The 19,440-nt window shown below is 37.3% G+C and overlaps 1 protein-coding gene across 1 annotated transcript; it reads right to left on the bottom strand.

Annotated features, from left to right (window-relative positions):
- Nucleotides 1-362: 362 nt before the first annotated feature.
- Nucleotides 363-13,424, bottom strand: LOC135224624 (uncharacterized). Its single transcript, XM_064263809.1, has 4 exons — nt 13,101-13,424; nt 11,930-11,987; nt 2,640-4,369; nt 363-681 (listed from the first exon to the last, which is right to left on the bottom strand). The coding sequence occupies exons 2-4, from the start codon at nt 11,975-11,977 to the stop codon at nt 465-467; spliced, it is 1,995 nt and encodes a 664-aa protein (XP_064119879.1). The 5' UTR covers nt 11,978-11,987; nt 13,101-13,424; the 3' UTR covers nt 363-464.
- Between the last annotated feature and the right edge of the window lie 6,016 nt (nt 13,425-19,440).

Raw genomic sequence — 19,440 nt, 5'->3', positions numbered from 1 at the left:
TCCTGATGCAGTAGCCCTCGCCCTACCACAGAGTTAGGGCGATGTCTCTGTGCGTCGTTTACGGAGTACGCCCTAGCATTACCTCTTTCCATATTTCGGCTCATTCCATTTTTTGGTTTTGGGACAGATTTTTGCAACTGGATGCCCTTCCTGACACCAACCCTCCCCATTTATCCGGGCTTTGGACCGGCGCCCCACCCCCCGCGGATGGCTAGGTTCAGAGGATGAGTTAGATGGGGACAAAAAATTACCTTGAGAAACTTTTAGTAAATTGGTAGATGGGAAGTACTTTTGGGAAACCTTTTTATCAAATGGTGGACTCGGGTAACACCTATAAATTGATGAAATAAAAAATTTTTTTTTTAATCCATTTATTGTATGGTTACAGTAGTATTGAAAACATTAGTTATGGTTAACCGTTTTCAACGAAGGCCCTTTAAAATTCATAGTCCAAGCGTGTACAGCTACAACTCTACAATATACTCTAAACAGTAATCCCGCTTGTCATCCTTCATAAATCTTTCTGGTAAATATTCATTATCGACCTCGGTGCTACACTCCAGGTGGGAAGTATGGGAATTATCTGTGGACGTCCTTATATTTCCCGCAAGAACTTTAAACACAAGAAGCCTGTGGTCTCTTACTGATGGCGAGGGACATGATGTGTGGTGAAACTCTGCACTGCTTGGGCAAAATAAATCATATAGTAATAATTCATATGGTCATGACATTAGTTGCTCTAAATTATACTTTTATTATTGTGTATATATGTATGTATGCGTGAATACATACATACATACATATATATATATATATATATATATATATATATATATATACACACATATACATACTTACGTGTGTGTGTGTGTGTGTGTGTGTATAGTATATATATAGTATATATATATATATTATATATATATATACACACACACATATACATACTACGTGTGTGTGTGTGTGTGTGTGTATATATATATTATATCTATATTATATATATATTATATCTTTATATATTCTATATATATATGATGATATATATTATATATGATATGTGTGTGTAGTGTATGTATGTATAGTATATATATATGTATATATATATATATATATATATATATATATATAATATATATATATATAGATATATATGTATATATAATATATATAATATAATCTATATAAATCTATATATATTATATTTATATATTACTATATATATATATATTATACTAATATAATAATATATATATATATATCATATATATATATATATATATATATAATGTATATATATATTGTTATATGTATATATATATGTATAATCTAATAAAAATTATAATTAATATAGATATATATATATATATATATATCATGTATAATATAGAAATATAATATATATAATATATATCTCTGATATATATTATATATATATATTAATTATATATAATATATTATATATAATATTATATAATAATAATATATATATATTATATATAATTATATATAACTTATATCTAAGTATATATAATTATATATATATATTATGGAAATATAATGTATGAATATATATATATGTATATATATATATATATATATATATATATAATTTGATATATATATCATATATACTATAATATAATTAATTATGATATATAATATATATATATATACATATATAATTATATTATAATATAAATTATATTAATATAATAATATAATGTCTATATATATAATATATTATATAAGTATATATAATATTATATATATAGTATAATAATATATTTAATATATTATATATATATATTATATATATATATATATTATAATTATGATATAATATATATATATAGTATATAATATATATAATATACTATATATATATTATAATAATATATATATATATATATATATATATATATATATAATGTATATATATTAAATATATATATAATTTATATTATAATATATATATATATATATATATATATATATTATATATATATATATATATATATATTATATATATATATATTGTACTTCTATCAGAAAATGAACATGACATTTATTAGAACGAACTTGCACTGAATGCAGAATTGAGAAGTATGCAGGTATTAATTAATTATTTAAAATGATAGTTATAGAGTGATTTAGTTTTTGTGTACGAAAGGAAAATTAATATTCTTAAGATTTAGTGTGGGAATGATTAAAGGAGAAAGGTTTTCCAGATAGGTATACACTCTAAGAACACAAATAAGTTACTGTATGAAGACCAGTCTCTTGATTATAATGTAGTCGGGTGGGGGAAGATTTACTTAACTTGAATAAACAAAAATTAGGTTGCACAAAGCTCTTTAAATCCAAATCATATTAATGGTGCCAAAAAAAATCCCATCAGATAAAGATAAGTTGAGGAATGTACTTAAATGAACACTCGGTCATCCAAGGTCACACACTACCGTTGGAAGCTGAATAATGCCCAAGGCATTTTCCTCTAGGTTAAGTATTGTTAGCTTTTGAATATTTCTTTCCTTCAACATGGTTCAGGTAAAATTAAATTTACTCTACTAATATGTACTTAACAATTAGTACTTAGCACTCAACATTACCTTGAGAATATAGCAACTGAAGTATCTACTCACCTTCTGAAAAAAACAACATTTTGCTCACATTGTGACTTTACTTCTTGACATTGGTGTATCCATTCAAATTGGCTGCTACAGATCTTGTCGACCAAATTTTTCTCTACCCAATGGAAGAGGGTATGAATGTTTAGCGTCTCATCACTGCTGCTGTCAGAAGATACTTCACCTTGCCTGTTCTTGAATGCTGCCCAGAGTTGTGGATTTTGCACCCTTTTGATGCTCACTATTTCTGGGAATTTGAGACTTCGGAAAAGATAACGTCGAACATCTCCGAATTCTTTGCTTGTAGCACTGAGCTCGACTTGGTTCTTGGTTCGGAAATGATTTACACCAGATCGTGCACACTCTGGCCGCCGTCTGACTTTGATCTCCTCCTGTGTACTTGTGTGTTTCAGCTTCATTGAGTTAAAATTCAATTCAAAAACACCATCTGGTACTGAAACTTCCATTGTATCCCACTTCTGGGATTCATAGCATTTTTCTATGCCGTACGATGACGATAAAGGCGAAACTGAAGAAGACATTACATTTGTTTCTTCAGCACACCCAAACTCTACCCAAGAAAAATCTTTCTGAAAAAACCAAACAAAATTTGTAGCATTATCATCTCCAGACTTGACTGTAGATGGGGTCGACAGTCTTCGTATTTTGAGAGTCGTTCCTGGACGGTTTAGTTCCGTCATTGTCATGCTGTCAAATTCTGCCAGCCATTTACTCGTTCCTAAGAGTTTAACCATTACTTCACCAGTGAGACCCATTACTTCGGGGTTAACTGCTGGCATCTCTGCAGTATCTTCCCACACGTCCAGAAAAGCCCTTTCAAATGCTACCTTCTGGACTCTTGGTAAATTGTACCAAATGCCTTCATGCATGAACTGCCACTGCCATACAGCATTAGAATGAAGCCTGCCACATCCGTTTGTCTTAGCACATTTGTCTTCAATAGTGTTGGTGCATATTTCTGGTATCTCTACATGGCCCGTAGGGTGGTAAAACCACACTGTTGGATAAACCACATCATCATTTACGGGCCGTCTCCTAACTGGAACGACTTTCCTGGATTTTTTATAGGTTAGCTCCATTTTTAGAAAGTTAAGTTTTGCTTTGTTATGGAAGACATTAACAGTCATATATCTACTCTCATTCTTTTGATACTGCTTCTCAATTGCATGAGAAGTGGTTGGTGATTCGGTCAAAGTCGACTGTGTGCTGTCCGAGTACAAATCTACACATTGGCCAAACTCAATCCAGCTTTCATTTTCTTGCCTAAACCATTTAAAATTACTTGCATATTTGTCTTTAGATTTTCCAGCTGAAGGCGTAGAGAGCCTTCGTAAATAAAAAATATCTACCCCATTAACCTGTGATATTTTCATTTGTTGGAAATCGGCCTTCCAGTTGTATGTTCCAAGGAGATTAATCAGTTCTGAACCGTGCTTTCCTGTTTTCAAAGGATTTATTGCGGGTATGACAACTCCATCTTTGTCCACAAACTGGAAAGACCTTTCCAGACGGTCAGATTGACTCTCTAAAAGGTTGTACCATTCATTGTTATGAAGAATTTGCCAGTGCCAACGTTTCTTGGCATGAAGCCTGCTGCAACATTCTTTTTCATAAGGGCATTGTAAGTTTAATGACTCTATACATATCTCTGGATTTTCTACATTTCCTTCAAAGTAGTAAGACCACAAGGTATGTTTCCTTATCGATGGCGCGCTGTAGCTGTTCTGGAATAGAAAGATTAAGGCTATTCAACAGTTTACACAAGAGGGGATGCAATTCGTTACACATTATGTGCATGGTATGAGATATACACTTCAGTGATATATATTTGAAGGAGAGGGTTGTAACAGCCAGTTACTTTAGATGACTCTTCCCTAGGTACTTAGATATTAAACTCTGAAACAAAGTACAAAAATACTTTGGGGGCACTAAAAAAATAAATAAAAATAAATACTAAACATCTATAAATATATGCACACAAACACAATTGGTTGAAAAGGGCCCTTGCACCTTCACTGGATATTAGGGCACTTCTAAGGCATATCCTTGCAATGTCCCATACCAGCCAAATGATCAGATATTACTTTATCTTTATATTATTTTCATAAACATATCAGCTCCAAACATGCTATTTCATCTTTTTCAAATTAACGCAATTCATCAATTAAAACTTTGAAAAATGAGGTGCACATGGCGTTGATGGAATTAAAGTGAGACAATATGGAAAGACGGCAAAAATGTGACCAAGTAGTAGGATAGGGTGTGAAACGTCTTGTCTGGATATAATGGGGGCGGGCATATGATAGGAGTTGAATCGAGTGGTATGACATTAGTTTTCGCCTCGAGAGAGAGAGAGAGAGAGAGAGAGAGAGAGAGAGAGAGAGAGAGAGAGAGAGAGAGAGAGAGTGTGTGTGTTTAAAAGACTTGTTATAGAACCAACAGCGGTAATGTGGATACGATGGGAGAGAAGTATGTAGTATAGGGGAAGTGTCTGGTTTAGTGTAGCAAATGGGCTGAGACAAGGGTTAGTTTTGTTCGCATAGTTGTTCATTATCTTACTGGATAGGGTGTTATGGGAAGCTAGAGAAAGGACACCAACTCTTTAAACCCGCTGAGTTTAGATATATTGGGATGGCTGCTTTTGGGGAAAAGATGGATGTTTCTGTTGGGTGCCCTCCCATGTTGGGGTGGCTGGGAACGAGGAAGCAGACCAACTTGCAAAGTCAGCTTCCCAGAAACCACAAGATGCGTACTGCCAAATCGGAATTTATCTCCTCTAGTAGATCAGAGAATGAAAAAGTGTTGGCAGTCCCAATGGCAGGATATTTTAACCAATCAACAAATGCATAGTATCACGTCATCAGTGTCTCCTTGGCCATATCCCTCTAGATCAAGGAAACAGGAAACGATATTGTGCAGATTGAGGATTGGCCATAGACCCATTCATAGGTTCTTGCCGTCAAAATCCTGAGTTTTGCGATGACTCTACTGTGCCAAATGCCAATGAAAGCGAGACATTTGCTGGTCGAATATCCCCTCCTGAAAATTTGAGACAGGTTCTATGGAGGAGTTATGAAGTTCCATTTGACAACGTGTGTGTGAGAGAGAGAGAGAGAGAGAGAGAGAGAGAGAGAGAGAGAGAGAGAGAGAGAGAGAGAGGGTGCAATTGCTGTATGGATGGTTAATGGCTGAATTGGTTGTTGGTAGGTTCTGGGCTGTCAGCTGGTCCTGTTGATTGTTAGAGTTCTGTGTTTTGAGTGTTTTTGAGTCAGTCTTAAGCGAGTCTTTGGTGAGAGCTGGTGACAGTAGTGTTGACAGCAGTTATTGGAGGAATTAAGTCAGTTGAGTTTGTGTTTTTTGTTGTTGTTTAGTTCTTGCTAAGTTTGATGTTATTTGCTTAGAGTTGTTGTGCCTGTGTTGTTGTGATTTCTTGGTGTTGCTAGTGGGTGTGTGTGTTGCCTTTTTTGTGTTTTTGTTGTTGTTTGTGCAGTGGTCTTTTGTTGTGTTTTGTTATGTGTGAGGTTGTGTTCCTTCTTTGGTTGTTGTGTTGTTAGGTTGTGGTTATGATCCTTGATTGTTGTTGTGGTTGTGTTCCTTGGTGGTTGTTGTGTTGTTGTTGAGTTGTGGTTGTGTTCTTTGGTGGTCGTTGTTATTGTTGTCCTTGGTTGTTGTGTTGTTATTGGGTTGTAATCCTTGGTCGTTGTGTTGTGTTATTGGGTAGTGGGTTGTGATTTTTTGTGTTGTTGTTGGTATTTCTGTGACCTCAACCAGCGGACAGCACAGGATAGCTGGGAGTGACTGGATTGATTGGTAAGTACATGTGTTTTGTGTGTGTGTGTTTTTTTTTTTTTTTTTTGTCAATTGTCCTGCTGTATTTGTTGTGTAATGAAGAAAGTGTGATTGAGGGTGGATTTTTGCAGCTGGACTGATTAGGTATATGTGGGGGGGATTTTGCACTTGTTTTTTTTCTGGCTTGTGATCCCGCCACATTATTTTTTGGCGCCCGAACAGGGACTGTTGGTGAGTCAGCTGCAGGGCAATTGGGGTATTGAATTGTGTGATTGATGGAGAAAGGTGAGGATGGAAGGGTTGAAGGAGATGGAGAGCTGAAGGAGGAGCTGAGGTTGGCGAGGGAAGCTAAGGGAAGGCTGGAAGTGGAGAATGAGAGGTTGAGGGTAGTGTGAGGAGCAGAAGAGGGAGTTAGAGGAAATGAGAGGAATGTTAAGGAGTGCGAAAGTGGAAATGAAAGAAGAGGTGAAAGGAGCGGAAGAGAGAATGGTTGAGAAAATGGATGAAAAATTGGGGGTAATGATGAATGCAGTGCAAGAGATGATGCAGGAAATGATGAAGGGATTCGTGGGAGAGGGAGCTTGTAGGAGGTAGGCCTAGTGGGTCTTGTTGACGGGCCAGGAGTGGTAAAGGAAGGAAAAGATGCGAGTGGATGAGTGTACGAGTGAAGAAGGGGATTCGGTTGTGATAGGTAAGGGAAAGAAAGGGAAGACACAGGACAACGATAAACCTGAGGACAAGAATAAGAAAGTGGCTGAGGAAAAGGAGAAGACTAAGGGAAAGAAGGTTAGTAAGGGTGATGGACAGGATGAGACTAGGTCAGAATACATTGGGAAAAGGGCTGAGAGTGATTTGGATAGCGGTGAATGGAAACAGGTAAGTAGAAAGAAGAAGGGTAAGAAGAGCGTAGCCAGGGGTATGGACGTGAGTATGGAGTGGATTCGCTGTATTCGGAAGAGGGAAAGATGGGTCAGAATGGAAGTAGCGAAAGTGAGAGTGAGAGTGAGCGGGAAGTACGAAAGGCTGTGTATGTGAGAGAGGTACCCCGATGTGCACAATACGAGGAATATGGTAGTAGGGACATAAGGGACTTTTTTGAGGAATATGAGAGGTATTGTGAGGCAAAGTATGGGGATAACAAGAGAGTCTGGGCAAGAGAGTTAGGTAACTTTTTGATGGGATTTTTTGTTGAATATGTATAGGGGTGTTATGAGTGTAGGGAATGTGCCGTATGAGAGTGTAAAAGCTAGGATTGTAGAACAGGCAAAGAGGATAAAGAGTAGCGTTAGATATAAAGAGAAGCAAGATTTTGAGGAGGCAAGAATGAATGTTGGTGAGTCGTTGTCGATGTATGTCTGTAGGTTAGAAACATTAGCTAGGAAAAAGTTTGGGGATGAAGGGATAAATGAGTGTAAGGAGTTAGTGCGAAAGTTGTTGGCGACTGTACCAGAGAGTGTATGTGAGTTTATAAATCTGAAACGTAAGGAGAAAATGCGATGGACGAATGAAAGGTTAACATAGAACGACATTTTGGAAATAGTAGAGGATTACAAGTTAGATAGGTGTATGAAAGAGAGTAGAAGTGTTAGGACTGAAGTAGCTGAGGTACCAGAGTTTAAAAGCTATAGGGAGGCAGTTTTAGAAGGGCCGAGGCGAATGGCAGAGCGAGTGGTAGATAGGAGTGTTAGGGCAAGTAATGTGAGTGTAGTTAGCCCTAAAAGAGATAGGAGTGTGAGTGTTGGAAGAGTAAGGTCAGTTAGTTGTCAACGAGATCAGTGTTTAAGATATGGTAAGCCAGGACACAGGAAGAATGAATGTCGTTGGGCGTTAGGAGCGTGCTTTGGGTGTGGGCAAACAGGGCATTTGGTGAGTGAGTGTTGAGTGAGTGTAAGAAAGATAGGGATATTAAATGTTATAGGCGTGGACAGGTAGGGCATATAGCTAGTGGATGTCGGGGTACCCGTATGAACAGTTTGCGGCAACTGCGGGAAGAACGGGCATTATGCTAGGATGTGTAAAGAACAGCGTGCGAAATGTGTTGAATGTGGAATGGAAGGTCACGTGGCGAGTGTGTGTAGGCGAAAGTGGATGAGTCAGGCTGGGAGTTCGGTAAACTAGGTGAAAAGGGGATTCAGTTTGGTGGGTCCTCTAGTGTGCGGCAGTATGTTCAGGAGAATGTGATGAGTGGGTGGTTGAAAGTGAATAAATGTGAGCTGAGTGTCAGTGAGCAAATGGGTCTGGAAGATCGGCAGTTGGTGTTGGTTGAGTATGGAAGGAAGCGGAAAAAGGTAAGGAAAGGGAATGAAAAGGAGAAGCGTAAGCTGCATGATAGAGGGGTTAGTGTAAGGGTAAAAATGGTGGATAAGGCTACGCAGTGTAATACAGATGACTTTGGGGGGAGTAATGATACATATAGCGTGTGAGGGTTTGAATTGTCAGGGTTTAGTGAAGTTTCACCGGGAAGGGAATCAGGTAGTGAGGATGTAATTGGCAGTATGAATGAGTCTCTTCGGGAGTTTGGCAGTAGAATAAATGAGGTAAGTGATTTGGTGGCAGAGTTACGAGAGATGTTTTGGACAAGAGTTAGAAGGGGTAATGATATTAGTGGAATGGGATTATGGGGGGATAGTAGTGAGGGAGATAATGATGGTAGTCTGACTGGAAGTGATCTGGGAGAAGTTGATGGCGGTGTGTGTAACTGAGAGTGTGTATGAGGGCCCTCAAACGAGATCCAGGGGACCTGCATCTGAGCATCTGTGGTTGTTGCGGAAGGCTATTTAGTGTGGGTGTTGTGAGTGAAAGGAGACATTGTCAAATGTAACAGGGGAGGAAATATGGAGGAGTTATGAAGTTCCATTTGCAACGTCTGTGAGAGAGAGAGAGAGAGAGAGAGAGAGAGAGAGAGAGAGAGAGAGAGAGAGAGAGAGAGAGAGAGAGAGAGAGAGAGAGAGAGAGAGAGGGTGTAATTGCTGTATGGATGGTTAATGGCTGAATTGGTTGTTGGTAGGTTCTGGGCTGTCTGCTGGTCCTGTTGATTGTTAGAGTTCTGTGTTTTGAGTGTTTTTGAGTCAGTCTTAAGCGAGTCTTTGGTGAGAGCTGATGACAGTAGTGTTGACAGCAGTTATTAGAGGAATTAAATCAGTTGAGTTTTGTGTTTTTTGTTGTTGTTTAGTTCTTGCTAAGTTTAATGTTGTTTGCTTAGAGTTGGTGTGCCTGTGTTGTTGTGATTTCTTGGTGTTGTTAGTGGGTGTGTGTGTTACCTTTTTTGTTTTTGTTGTTGCTTGTGCAGTGGTCTTTTGTTGTGTTTTGTTGTTATGTGTGAGGTTGTGTTCCTTCTTTGGTTGTTGTGTTGTTAGGTTGTGGTTATGATCCTTGATTGTTGTTGTGGTTGTGTTCCTTGGTGGTTGTTGTGTTGTTGTTGAGTTGTGGTTGTGTTCTTTGGTGGTTGTTGTTATTATTGACCTTGGTTGTTGTGTTATTAGGTTGTAGTCCTTGGTCGTTGTGTTGTGTTATTGGGTAGTGGGTTGTGATTTTTTGTGTTGTTGGTATTTCTGTGACCTCAACCAGCGAACAGCACAGGATAGCTGGGAGTGACTGGATTGATTGGTAAGTACATGTTTTTTTTGTTTTTTTTTTTGTCAATTGTCCTGCTGTATTTGTTGTGTAATGATGAAAGTGTGATTGAGGGTGGATTTTGGAAGCTGGACTGATTATGTATATGTGGGGGGGATTTTGCACTAGTTTTTTTTCTGGCTTGTGATCCCGCCACAGTTCCTGTCCTGCGGTCGTGGCACAGAGGTCATTTTATAACTATAATTCTCGGAGAGGATTATAATAATATTTCGTGAAATATTTGGTCAGTTCCGAGTTCCAATTCCTCCCGTATGACCATTGCAGGGCTAGATAAAGGAAGATGCGCTGTTTTTTAATGACTTCAGTCAGAAAGAACTTGAATCGTTTTAAAGTTTTACTTACATGCCATGAGTTGTGACGTCAGATTACGTATTGACACTCTCATTTTTTCCCCATTCTTATCTAAATGTTTCCTAATTTATGGCCTCAGCAAATTTACGCAAGCGTATTGTACTTTGTGATATTGATGATAAAGATAGCAGGAGTGATACCGGTTTGTAATATTTGTGATGCAGATAGCAGAGGTGATACAAGTTACATGATTCATTCAACCTCCCCCCCCCCCCCCCCCCCCCCCCCCCCCCCCCGCGTCAAAATGTCTTCTTATCACAACTTGTGAATGATGACCCTTCGCTTGTGGGTGTTAATAACAAAGAAAGGGCTATCTTATGCTCACGCAGTTTGGATTTATGTAGAGTAAAAAACATGTTCCATGCCACCTCTATATGAAGTTCAGCACAATTTGAGTGTGTGTGTGTTACTCTACATAAACGGAACGGGTACGGTTTGAAATAATTGCATTTTTATTAAAGATAAACGTACCCTTCATGATCCAATAGTAAAAAGGAACTCTGATAATACCTATGTTCACAAGCATCTGTCCTTTTCCATCTTACTTTCAACCTACAATAACTTATTCAACAATAAGCCAAGCACACGTAAACACTAGTCACACTTGAACACTAGTAAGTAAAATAAGTTAAATCAAACTGCCACGAGTACTGTACCACTTTTTAACACAGGTACAGATATCTAAGACAGTTGTTAATAATGATAAAGATTAGTTTACTTGTTAGGCTCTTCAAATAAAAAATAAAAATTAATGCAGTTCTGCATGTCGTGCATCCGACACCGGGAGTCAGTAGGCAGCGTACGTTAGGATAGTGGAGGCGGAATCTGCATGAGTCACGTGCCAGTCTTGTGCGTCGCTAGTCTCTCTACCTTCGTCGACATGACTGAACAGAGTATTTTCCAAGCGATTCGTAACTGAATAAAAACTGCTTCAGAGAAGCCTCTTCCTTTCACAAAGGAGTACCACACTAAGATGCATTAATCAAATCTTCCAAGTCAATCCGCTTTTACCAGTAACTGTTTTTCTGTACGTGTGGTTTAATACTCAAACATTACTCCGTACGCTGTACGTATTTATTTTTTTTAATTTAAAGCGTTCACCTCGAGTTTTGGTTTTACGACCAAAACGCAATTCCACTATTTCTTGGATCTGAGACATGACGTTGATTAAGGCAGGTACAAGCGACGTGTGTTACACACTTCTTTCCATGTTACTTTAACAGATTATAATGAAAATAATGTGTATGTATATATGTAGAGCCGGTTGCACTACGGATAGGCTATAGTTGTGAGAATATATGGATGTAATCTTTATTACCTCAAACGTACTGAAATGACCACACGTCTATTTATCTATCTACCTATCAGAGAGAGAGAGAGAGAGAGAGAGAGAGAGAGAGAGAGAGAGAGAGAGAGAGAGAGAGAGAGAAACTTTTGTGACGTTGATCGTTCCTCGGATGCAAAGCTGAGAAACTTGACTTCTAAAACGATGAAGTGGTAAACTTTCCTACCTTTTTAACATATTCGATGTTCCCGTCCCATGTAGAACTGACGGCCATAACTGAAGATCTGAAACATAGAAGAGGAGTTTCAAATTTTCGGGGATCATAAATTGTGATGAATAACATTTATTACGGTACATGGATATCGTTATACTATACAAGATTTTAGGTGAGCAACCATTGCCTGTAGCAAATTTAATTAACTGTGGAGGGATAGTGCCATCAGCGCATCTCACGCGGTGCACTGTAGGCATTACTCACGAAGATTCTTCGCAGCAACCCTTCATTCCTTTTACTATACCTACATTCATATTATCTGTTCCATCTTTTTATCCATTCTCTCCTAACGGTTGTTTCATTGTGCACCTGCGAGGTTTCCCTCCTGTTACACCTTTCAAACCTTTCTAATCTCTATTTCCCTTTCAGCGCTGAAGGACCTCATAGGTCCCAGTGCTTGGCCTATGGCCTAAATTCCATTCTTAGGTTTGATGAATGCAATGTACCACAAACACATGCTATTCAGAAGTGACTTATTACGATAGCTGTCGTATTTGGTGATCACTTGACCAACTCAGGCAAAACCAGTGAACCTGTATGCCATGTACTACCCGTGAATTACTACAACGATACTTTGATGAAGGCAATTGTGAATGAATCGCGCTTCTCGTAATGTTACAATAACACCATCCCAATGAGACTTCCGTAGGTATCACAGTGCACTTTGGAGTAGATAATAATAATAATAAAAAAAAAAAGGGTCTCGCACTCTGGATAACATTTCATTGAAGCTGACGGCGGTTAAATTTTCGCTATAAGTAGCCTAACTAATGATCGGTATATTGAATTCATTATGCAAGTAGTTTTGCACTGTTGAAATGGTGTAAATTCAAGGATTTCTATATAGAGAGAGGATTTAGTTTGTATGGTGTTTTTTACGTTGCATGGAACCAGTATTCAGTAACCGGACCAACGGCTTTACGTGACTTCCGCACCACGTCGAGAATGAACTTCTATCATCAGAATTACACATCGCTGACCCCTCCGTGGAATGCCCGAGAATCGAACTCGCGGCCACCGAGGTGGCAGTCAAAGGCTAAACCAACCACGCCACTGAGGCCCTGGTATATAGAGGAGTTCACTCCTCTAATTGAAAACAATGAAAAAGTCCCTATTAACTTACCTTCTTTTGGCGAGTTGTTAATGGCAAATACGTAAGGATGTCCTAAATCACGGGTTCTTTTACTACGCGTTTTCTGTTTCCTTTGTTGTCTGGCTCTAACGGATTTGCACAAAAAGCTCTGATGGAGCAACCCGTCTATCCTTTTTTCTTCTGCTTTGTTGAGTATGTTTAGTTATGCATAGTGTCCGTAATGAAAGACAAATCACATCGTGCAGTGTAGTACTGTTGTAACGGTGAAAGTTTCACGGCGTCGTTGGACGTTATACGTTATCAGGCTGAGCTACGACTGAGAAGTGCGTTCAATTCGTTGCATCACCACCGTGGTCCGCTCAAGGAAAGCTCACTGTAGTCTCTACACGTTTCATACTTGTACAACGAACCACTGCAAGGGAAAACGTCATCCAGCATCGATGCAGTTTTAACCTTTATTGATTTGTAGCGTAAGGCGCAAATTGCCATGGTGTTGAGAGAGAAACACCAAGTCATGTGATTTAGGTGAACAGAATCAACACGTACCGACTGCGATGAGTATGTGTAGTAATGTATGATACTTTGAACTTCAGTGAATCATCCGATGGAATTTATCGACGTCGTGTATTGTTGAAGTTCGTAGTCGATTATATATATATATATATATATATATATCATATATATATATATATGATATATATATATCATATATATATATATATATATATATATTATTATATATGTGTGTGTGTATGTATATATATGAATATGAATAACTTGTTCACGAAGTATATAAAACGTTGGTCAGTCAAGTAAAAATTTATGTGTACGTATTCAGTTAGAACAGCCCAGACTTCAGATGCGCTGTTTATCCATCTGAGTGAAAAATCTCATTGTATAAATTGGGACGATACCTCTGTAATTGCTAGATTTAATGATTATGTTTCAAGAAATTTACTGGAATCAGCAATTATACAAATCACTAATGAAAACAACCTAAATCTTAGTCTGGGATTGTACCATTTGGACCCATATATTTGTAAAATGTTTATGAAGGACCTTAAAATAAATGAACTACTGATCAATTAGTCCCACATGTATATAGGTATTATCTCTCTCCCTCTCTCTCTCTCTCTTGCTCGATATATTTGTATCCTTTTTTCGTCTTTCTCATTTTTTGGGAATATTTTTGTAAATTTCAAGGTAGTAAGCCGTATATGCCTCATTTTTTTTCCAAAATGTATTGTTTTCTGAATGAATCATTTGTTGACCACGTGTGTGCTCCTCCAAGGTGTGGCAGCCTAAAAATCGCTAATTTTGCCCTCAGGCGTTTCCTCGTCTCTTTAGAGTGAAATCGACCTTATTGCTAATCTTGTAATGTCAGTTTGGATATTAAGCCTACTTTTACTATGTTTTTCGTGTGAATGATCAGTAACTGTTGTGCCTGAGTAAAGGGTCGTGCTAGACCGAAAGTTCTTGGCTCTCTCGCCTTTCATTTTTTCCTCCGTGGCAAAAACCTTTATAATATATATCTATATATCATATATATATATATATATATATATATATATATATATATATATATATATATATATAATATATATAATGACTCATCAGATCGACTCCAGTCCTTTCAATTGAAAGACTAAACCGCTGACAAACAGGCCACACAATTCATAAATGAACAGGGAGTATGTTAACTACCTAGCATATCAGCGAGTGCTCAGAGGTCTGGCCTTTCAATTGAAAGACCTGAATTGGGTCCTGATGATAATATCTGTTCCACACGTTTTTGTGATGATTATTTATATCATATTCACTCAGAAAGGAGAGTTCGAATGAAAAACTGTCAATTGGGCCACCGCTGCTGAGTCGGGAATCGGGGGAAAACTCGCTGGTATGCAAGTCATTTAGCCTGCTCAGGTAAATCCGTAGGTGTATACAGTGGTACTTAGGTTCCAGCAATTTCTTTGAGACTCGTGTGGCCTGGTTGTCAGCGGCCTGGCCTTTCAATTAATGGGTTCGATCCTGGTGCGAATCATAAATTTATTTTGTTCCACACCTGATTGTGTTGATTATTTCTATCACGTATATACTATTATATATATATATATATATATATATATATATATATATATATATACATATACACACACAGAGAATGATTGCCTCATACCTATATGGATATTCTGTCAAAAATCAATGTCTTTTATTGTGATGTATTAAGGTATGAGCACGGAAAGGACGGGGAATTCTTATCATGTTTTAGCTAAAAGCGAAAATCGATTGGCGCGTTAAATCGAAACTTATTATTTTTGCTATTGTATAATGACGATATAATGTTAAAAAGCTGTCGATATCCTGAGATTATTTAACGGCAGTTGTTTTGTATATTTCTTTTCAAATTCATATCATCATAGTATTTCTTGATCAAGGTCATTGTTATTACGGTGGTGGTTGGAGATTGCTGCCTGGCAGGCTGCCTGGTTTCCTGCGGTGCTGTATACTACGTACGTTAGTTTCCCGTCTCCTTGTTTACAGAGGCTCCCGTGGGGTTGCAATTTATTGATGGTAGCGTATATTCAGGCTTTGGATTTAGTTTCACCATTCGACTATGTCATGTGGCGTTGTTGTTGTTATTATTAATATCATTAATAACTAGTTCACTGTTGCAAACAAAGTTCAACATTTTATTAATGAGGAGATTTGATCAACGGGTTAGGTAACTTCTTCGGCGTTAGTCAGTTCTGTATTGCGATATTTTTGGTCTTTTTTTTAAACATTGAAATTTTCAAAGTTGAAGGTCAGATGAAGACTGAAATTGTAGAAGGGTACCTCTGGTCTGTGAATCCCAGATAGATAAAGGTCCCTTAACTTCAGGAGCTCTGTCGGGATGTATGATAATTAAAGTTCTACAGTTTCTGGTGGGAGGTATTTCATCCCCTACCGTTTATGATTTCTTTGTTTCTATTAATTGTCGTTATTTCGACAAACAAAATTATTCCTATAATTTACTACTGGAAAAATGTTGCAATATGTCATTTGCTTCATTGATTTCATTTAAGTGGGGTTACAGCAGTGCTATCTTTTCATTAGAATAAGTGGTGTCTATGATAAATCTTTTATATCATTATCATTCAAAATAAACACACATCAGTATGGAATAGGACTGAAAGATCGTGGACTTTACCCTATTAAAGTATTTATTGTTGAGTGGAAATTGTGAATTATTGTTCTTGCCCTAAACGATTATATTTGCATGCCTATTGCAGTAATTAAAGGCCAGTGCCTTCTAATGGTTGCCGAAAGGTTGGTCTTTATGCCCCTAAGTAGGTAGTACTACATACTAGAGTCTAGACTTCCTGATAGTCAGTGGCCGGGGTGCGGGTGGGGCTTTATTTGCAGGCCAGAAAAATTTCAGATATTAGTCTTTGATTAGCTTAACCATAAGACGCTTGTGAACTGTGTAACTTGGGTTTTAGGTAAATTGGACCTTCAGCAGGATGATTTTATTCGACCTGTGTTATTTTCAATCTTTTCAAGTGACATGATTGCGCAATCTAGAAAATGAGAAATTCTAGTATATGCAAACATAGCATTCTCGTTAAGGTTACTATTTCTCCAAACGCGAAATGAAGATGCTAATAGGCTCAGCAGAGAGCTGGGAAGCGGGAAGTAATGTAGGTAGTCGAGCATGAAACTGTGCAAATCTCGTAGCATGCTCCTCCTCAGGAACTGATTTCTTTAATGTTCACTGTACTAAATAATTCTGGATTTTTAACTAATTTGTTTTAGCTGTGGCCCAGTCCTGGTTTTTCATTGCACTGAAAATGATTTAATGTTGCCAAAAAAAAAAAAGGAAAAAAGTAAATAAGGCTTATTGCATAATTTGCATTGATTGTTTGTAAGGCTTCCTGTGTATAGAGGATAATGGTTCATGTTTCATAGTAGTCTGCCATTGATGGCGTACTCTTCTAGTGTTTGGATTCCCGCAGCTATCCAGGATCTTTTATTTTGAACTATACCACTAGAAGATGTAATTTATTTATTCCCAAAAATACGAATTAGTAGTACTCACCATAATCTTCTTCGGTTAGCACCATTAGTCATTTTAACCCTAGTAATTATGTGTGTGTTGTTGTTGCCTTGGGAAATGTAAAATGGTAATGAACTATAACAAATTTTATTAAGAACGAAAATCTTACTTTTTATAATAAGAAAAGCCTAGATGCAGCTCTGGATATGAGTAAATTTTCTCGACTTATTTGTGGTTTTAAGTGGTAATAAGAAAGAAGCCCTATAATTTTTTTTCCGTGTTCAGGAGTTAAGTAATAGTTTTCATGAATTTTCTGGAATAAAATTTGAAATGTACCGTTGTCAGTTCTGTTAAAATACCAGATCATGTTAGTGCTGAATAAGACGGGAGAATTAAAGGCCATCTGTATTTAAAAATGTAAATAATGATGTTATTAGGACATTTAAAAGGCAAAGAAAACAGTTTCGAATACCAAGAACTCAATTTGGTGGGTTAGAAAATTTGTCATGCTTTATGCAATGAAATGTTGAAAGTTATAGAGATCACTATTTTTAAGTGCATGTTTCTCATATTTGAAAAAGTGCTGTTGTTAAACAACTTTAGAACGTGAGTTCATGCAGACGTATTAAAAGCTGCCACTCATATCCAGAATGGTATAATATGTGATTCTTGAGCAACTAGAAAGGGTTATTGGTTTATCAGTCAGTCAGCGTGGAGAGTGTGAATATGTATACTGAGTTTAACCTTTGTTCACAAGCCTCAATACTATAAAAAATTTCATATAACTCCAAAGAGATCACCTCAATTGCAGGTTTGCTGTAGAGTATAGTTTAGTATGCTCTTCCTCTTCAGTCCAAGTAAATTTGTGTTAGTGTTGAAGGAAAGCTGATGCATTTCTTGGTCTCGCCATTTAAAAAGTAGGCTTGTACGCAGATGGTATAGGTTTTCATGGAAAAAAATTATTTCACAGTCATGTCTGTTTTCTAAATAGCTAATCTGAGTAAATAGGTAACGCACATCCGCAATATATACCTTTGGAGCCTGGAAACAAAGTTTAGTCAATATTAGCAGCGTTATGACCAACGAAAGGTCGAAAAAAGCAGAATAAAACTTAGTGTGATAAACTTTAATTTTAAAGACTATAGTTTCAGGGCTCTTATTATTCAACAAGTTTTAGTATTCTTGTGCGGTAGTAAACTGATTTGGCCATGCTGCAGTAGCTGTAGATGTCAAATTAAAAGAAACGAGTATGTCTACGTTTCTTTTTGTTTTAAAGAAATTTCGGACGCAATTCGGTGTGCTGCGCAGAAATAACTAAGGTATGTAAAGTAGGTGTTTTCTTATAATTGAATTGAAGGGAAATGTGGCCTTAAACGTTTCAATTTTGAGGAATAGGCTACTAGTTTATAGCAAATTCCGGCACCGTCCTTTTTTCATGTACAGTGAAATGTTAAACCGGAGAAAAGGTTAGCATTTGTTACCCTCACCATCAGATAAAAATACTGAAATACCAGAATAAATTAGTTAAACCGTATGGACTTCGGAATAATTAGTTAAGCTATATGAACTTCGATGTGATTGTTGAGTATGATGGATACTCTTTCATGAAAAAAAGTGTTATTGTCAAAGCTTTGTCCACATGCTAAAAGCTATAGTTCAGTCATAAAGTAACTTTTTTTTTTTTTTTTATCCTGGTAGGAACTCTACGGAACCATGTACATTTGAAATGGTATTCGGTATTGATTTCAGTGTTTTAGATCCTCCTGTCATTTTGTTAATTGGACGTTATAAGTGACCGAAAGGTATTGGAAGTTAATGTAAGATTGACAAAAATGGTAGATCTAGTGTACCTATCCGCGGCGGCCCAGAGTATGGCAGTTGCGGTTTTTCTATGCAGTTTTACCCCCTGAACAAGAATATGAAGTAATATTTATTCGGACGACTCTAATTTACCTTTGAACTCTATCCTACGGTAAAGGGGATTCCCATTCCGGTGAACCGGTTTTTGGGTGGGGGACAAAACCCTAACTCTATCCTACGGTAAGGGGGACCCCCCAGTGGGAACCGGGGTTTTGGGTGGGGAGAAACCACTTGGGGTGATTTTGCCGTGTTATTGTGGTATTTCCCACATTTTTCACTTTCAAAAACACACGAAATACAGGCGGAAATAAGAGATAACACAAAACTAGCGATAGTGGAGCCGTTCCACATCCATATTCGTCTACTACTACTACTACCACAACACTGAATCCTACTACGCATGCGCTAACTGTAAGGGAGCTTTTGGCCTAAACTCAGACTGCTTAGTGAGGAAGAAATGGGGGTTTACGGGAG

This window comes from Macrobrachium nipponense, chromosome 12 (genome assembly GCF_015104395.2).
Source record: "Macrobrachium nipponense isolate FS-2020 chromosome 12, ASM1510439v2, whole genome shotgun sequence".
NCBI classification, from domain to species: Eukaryota; Metazoa; Arthropoda; class Malacostraca; order Decapoda; family Palaemonidae; genus Macrobrachium; species Macrobrachium nipponense.
The sequence above is the reverse complement of the archived record's forward strand: the minus strand, read 5'-3'. Positions and strand labels throughout refer to the sequence as shown.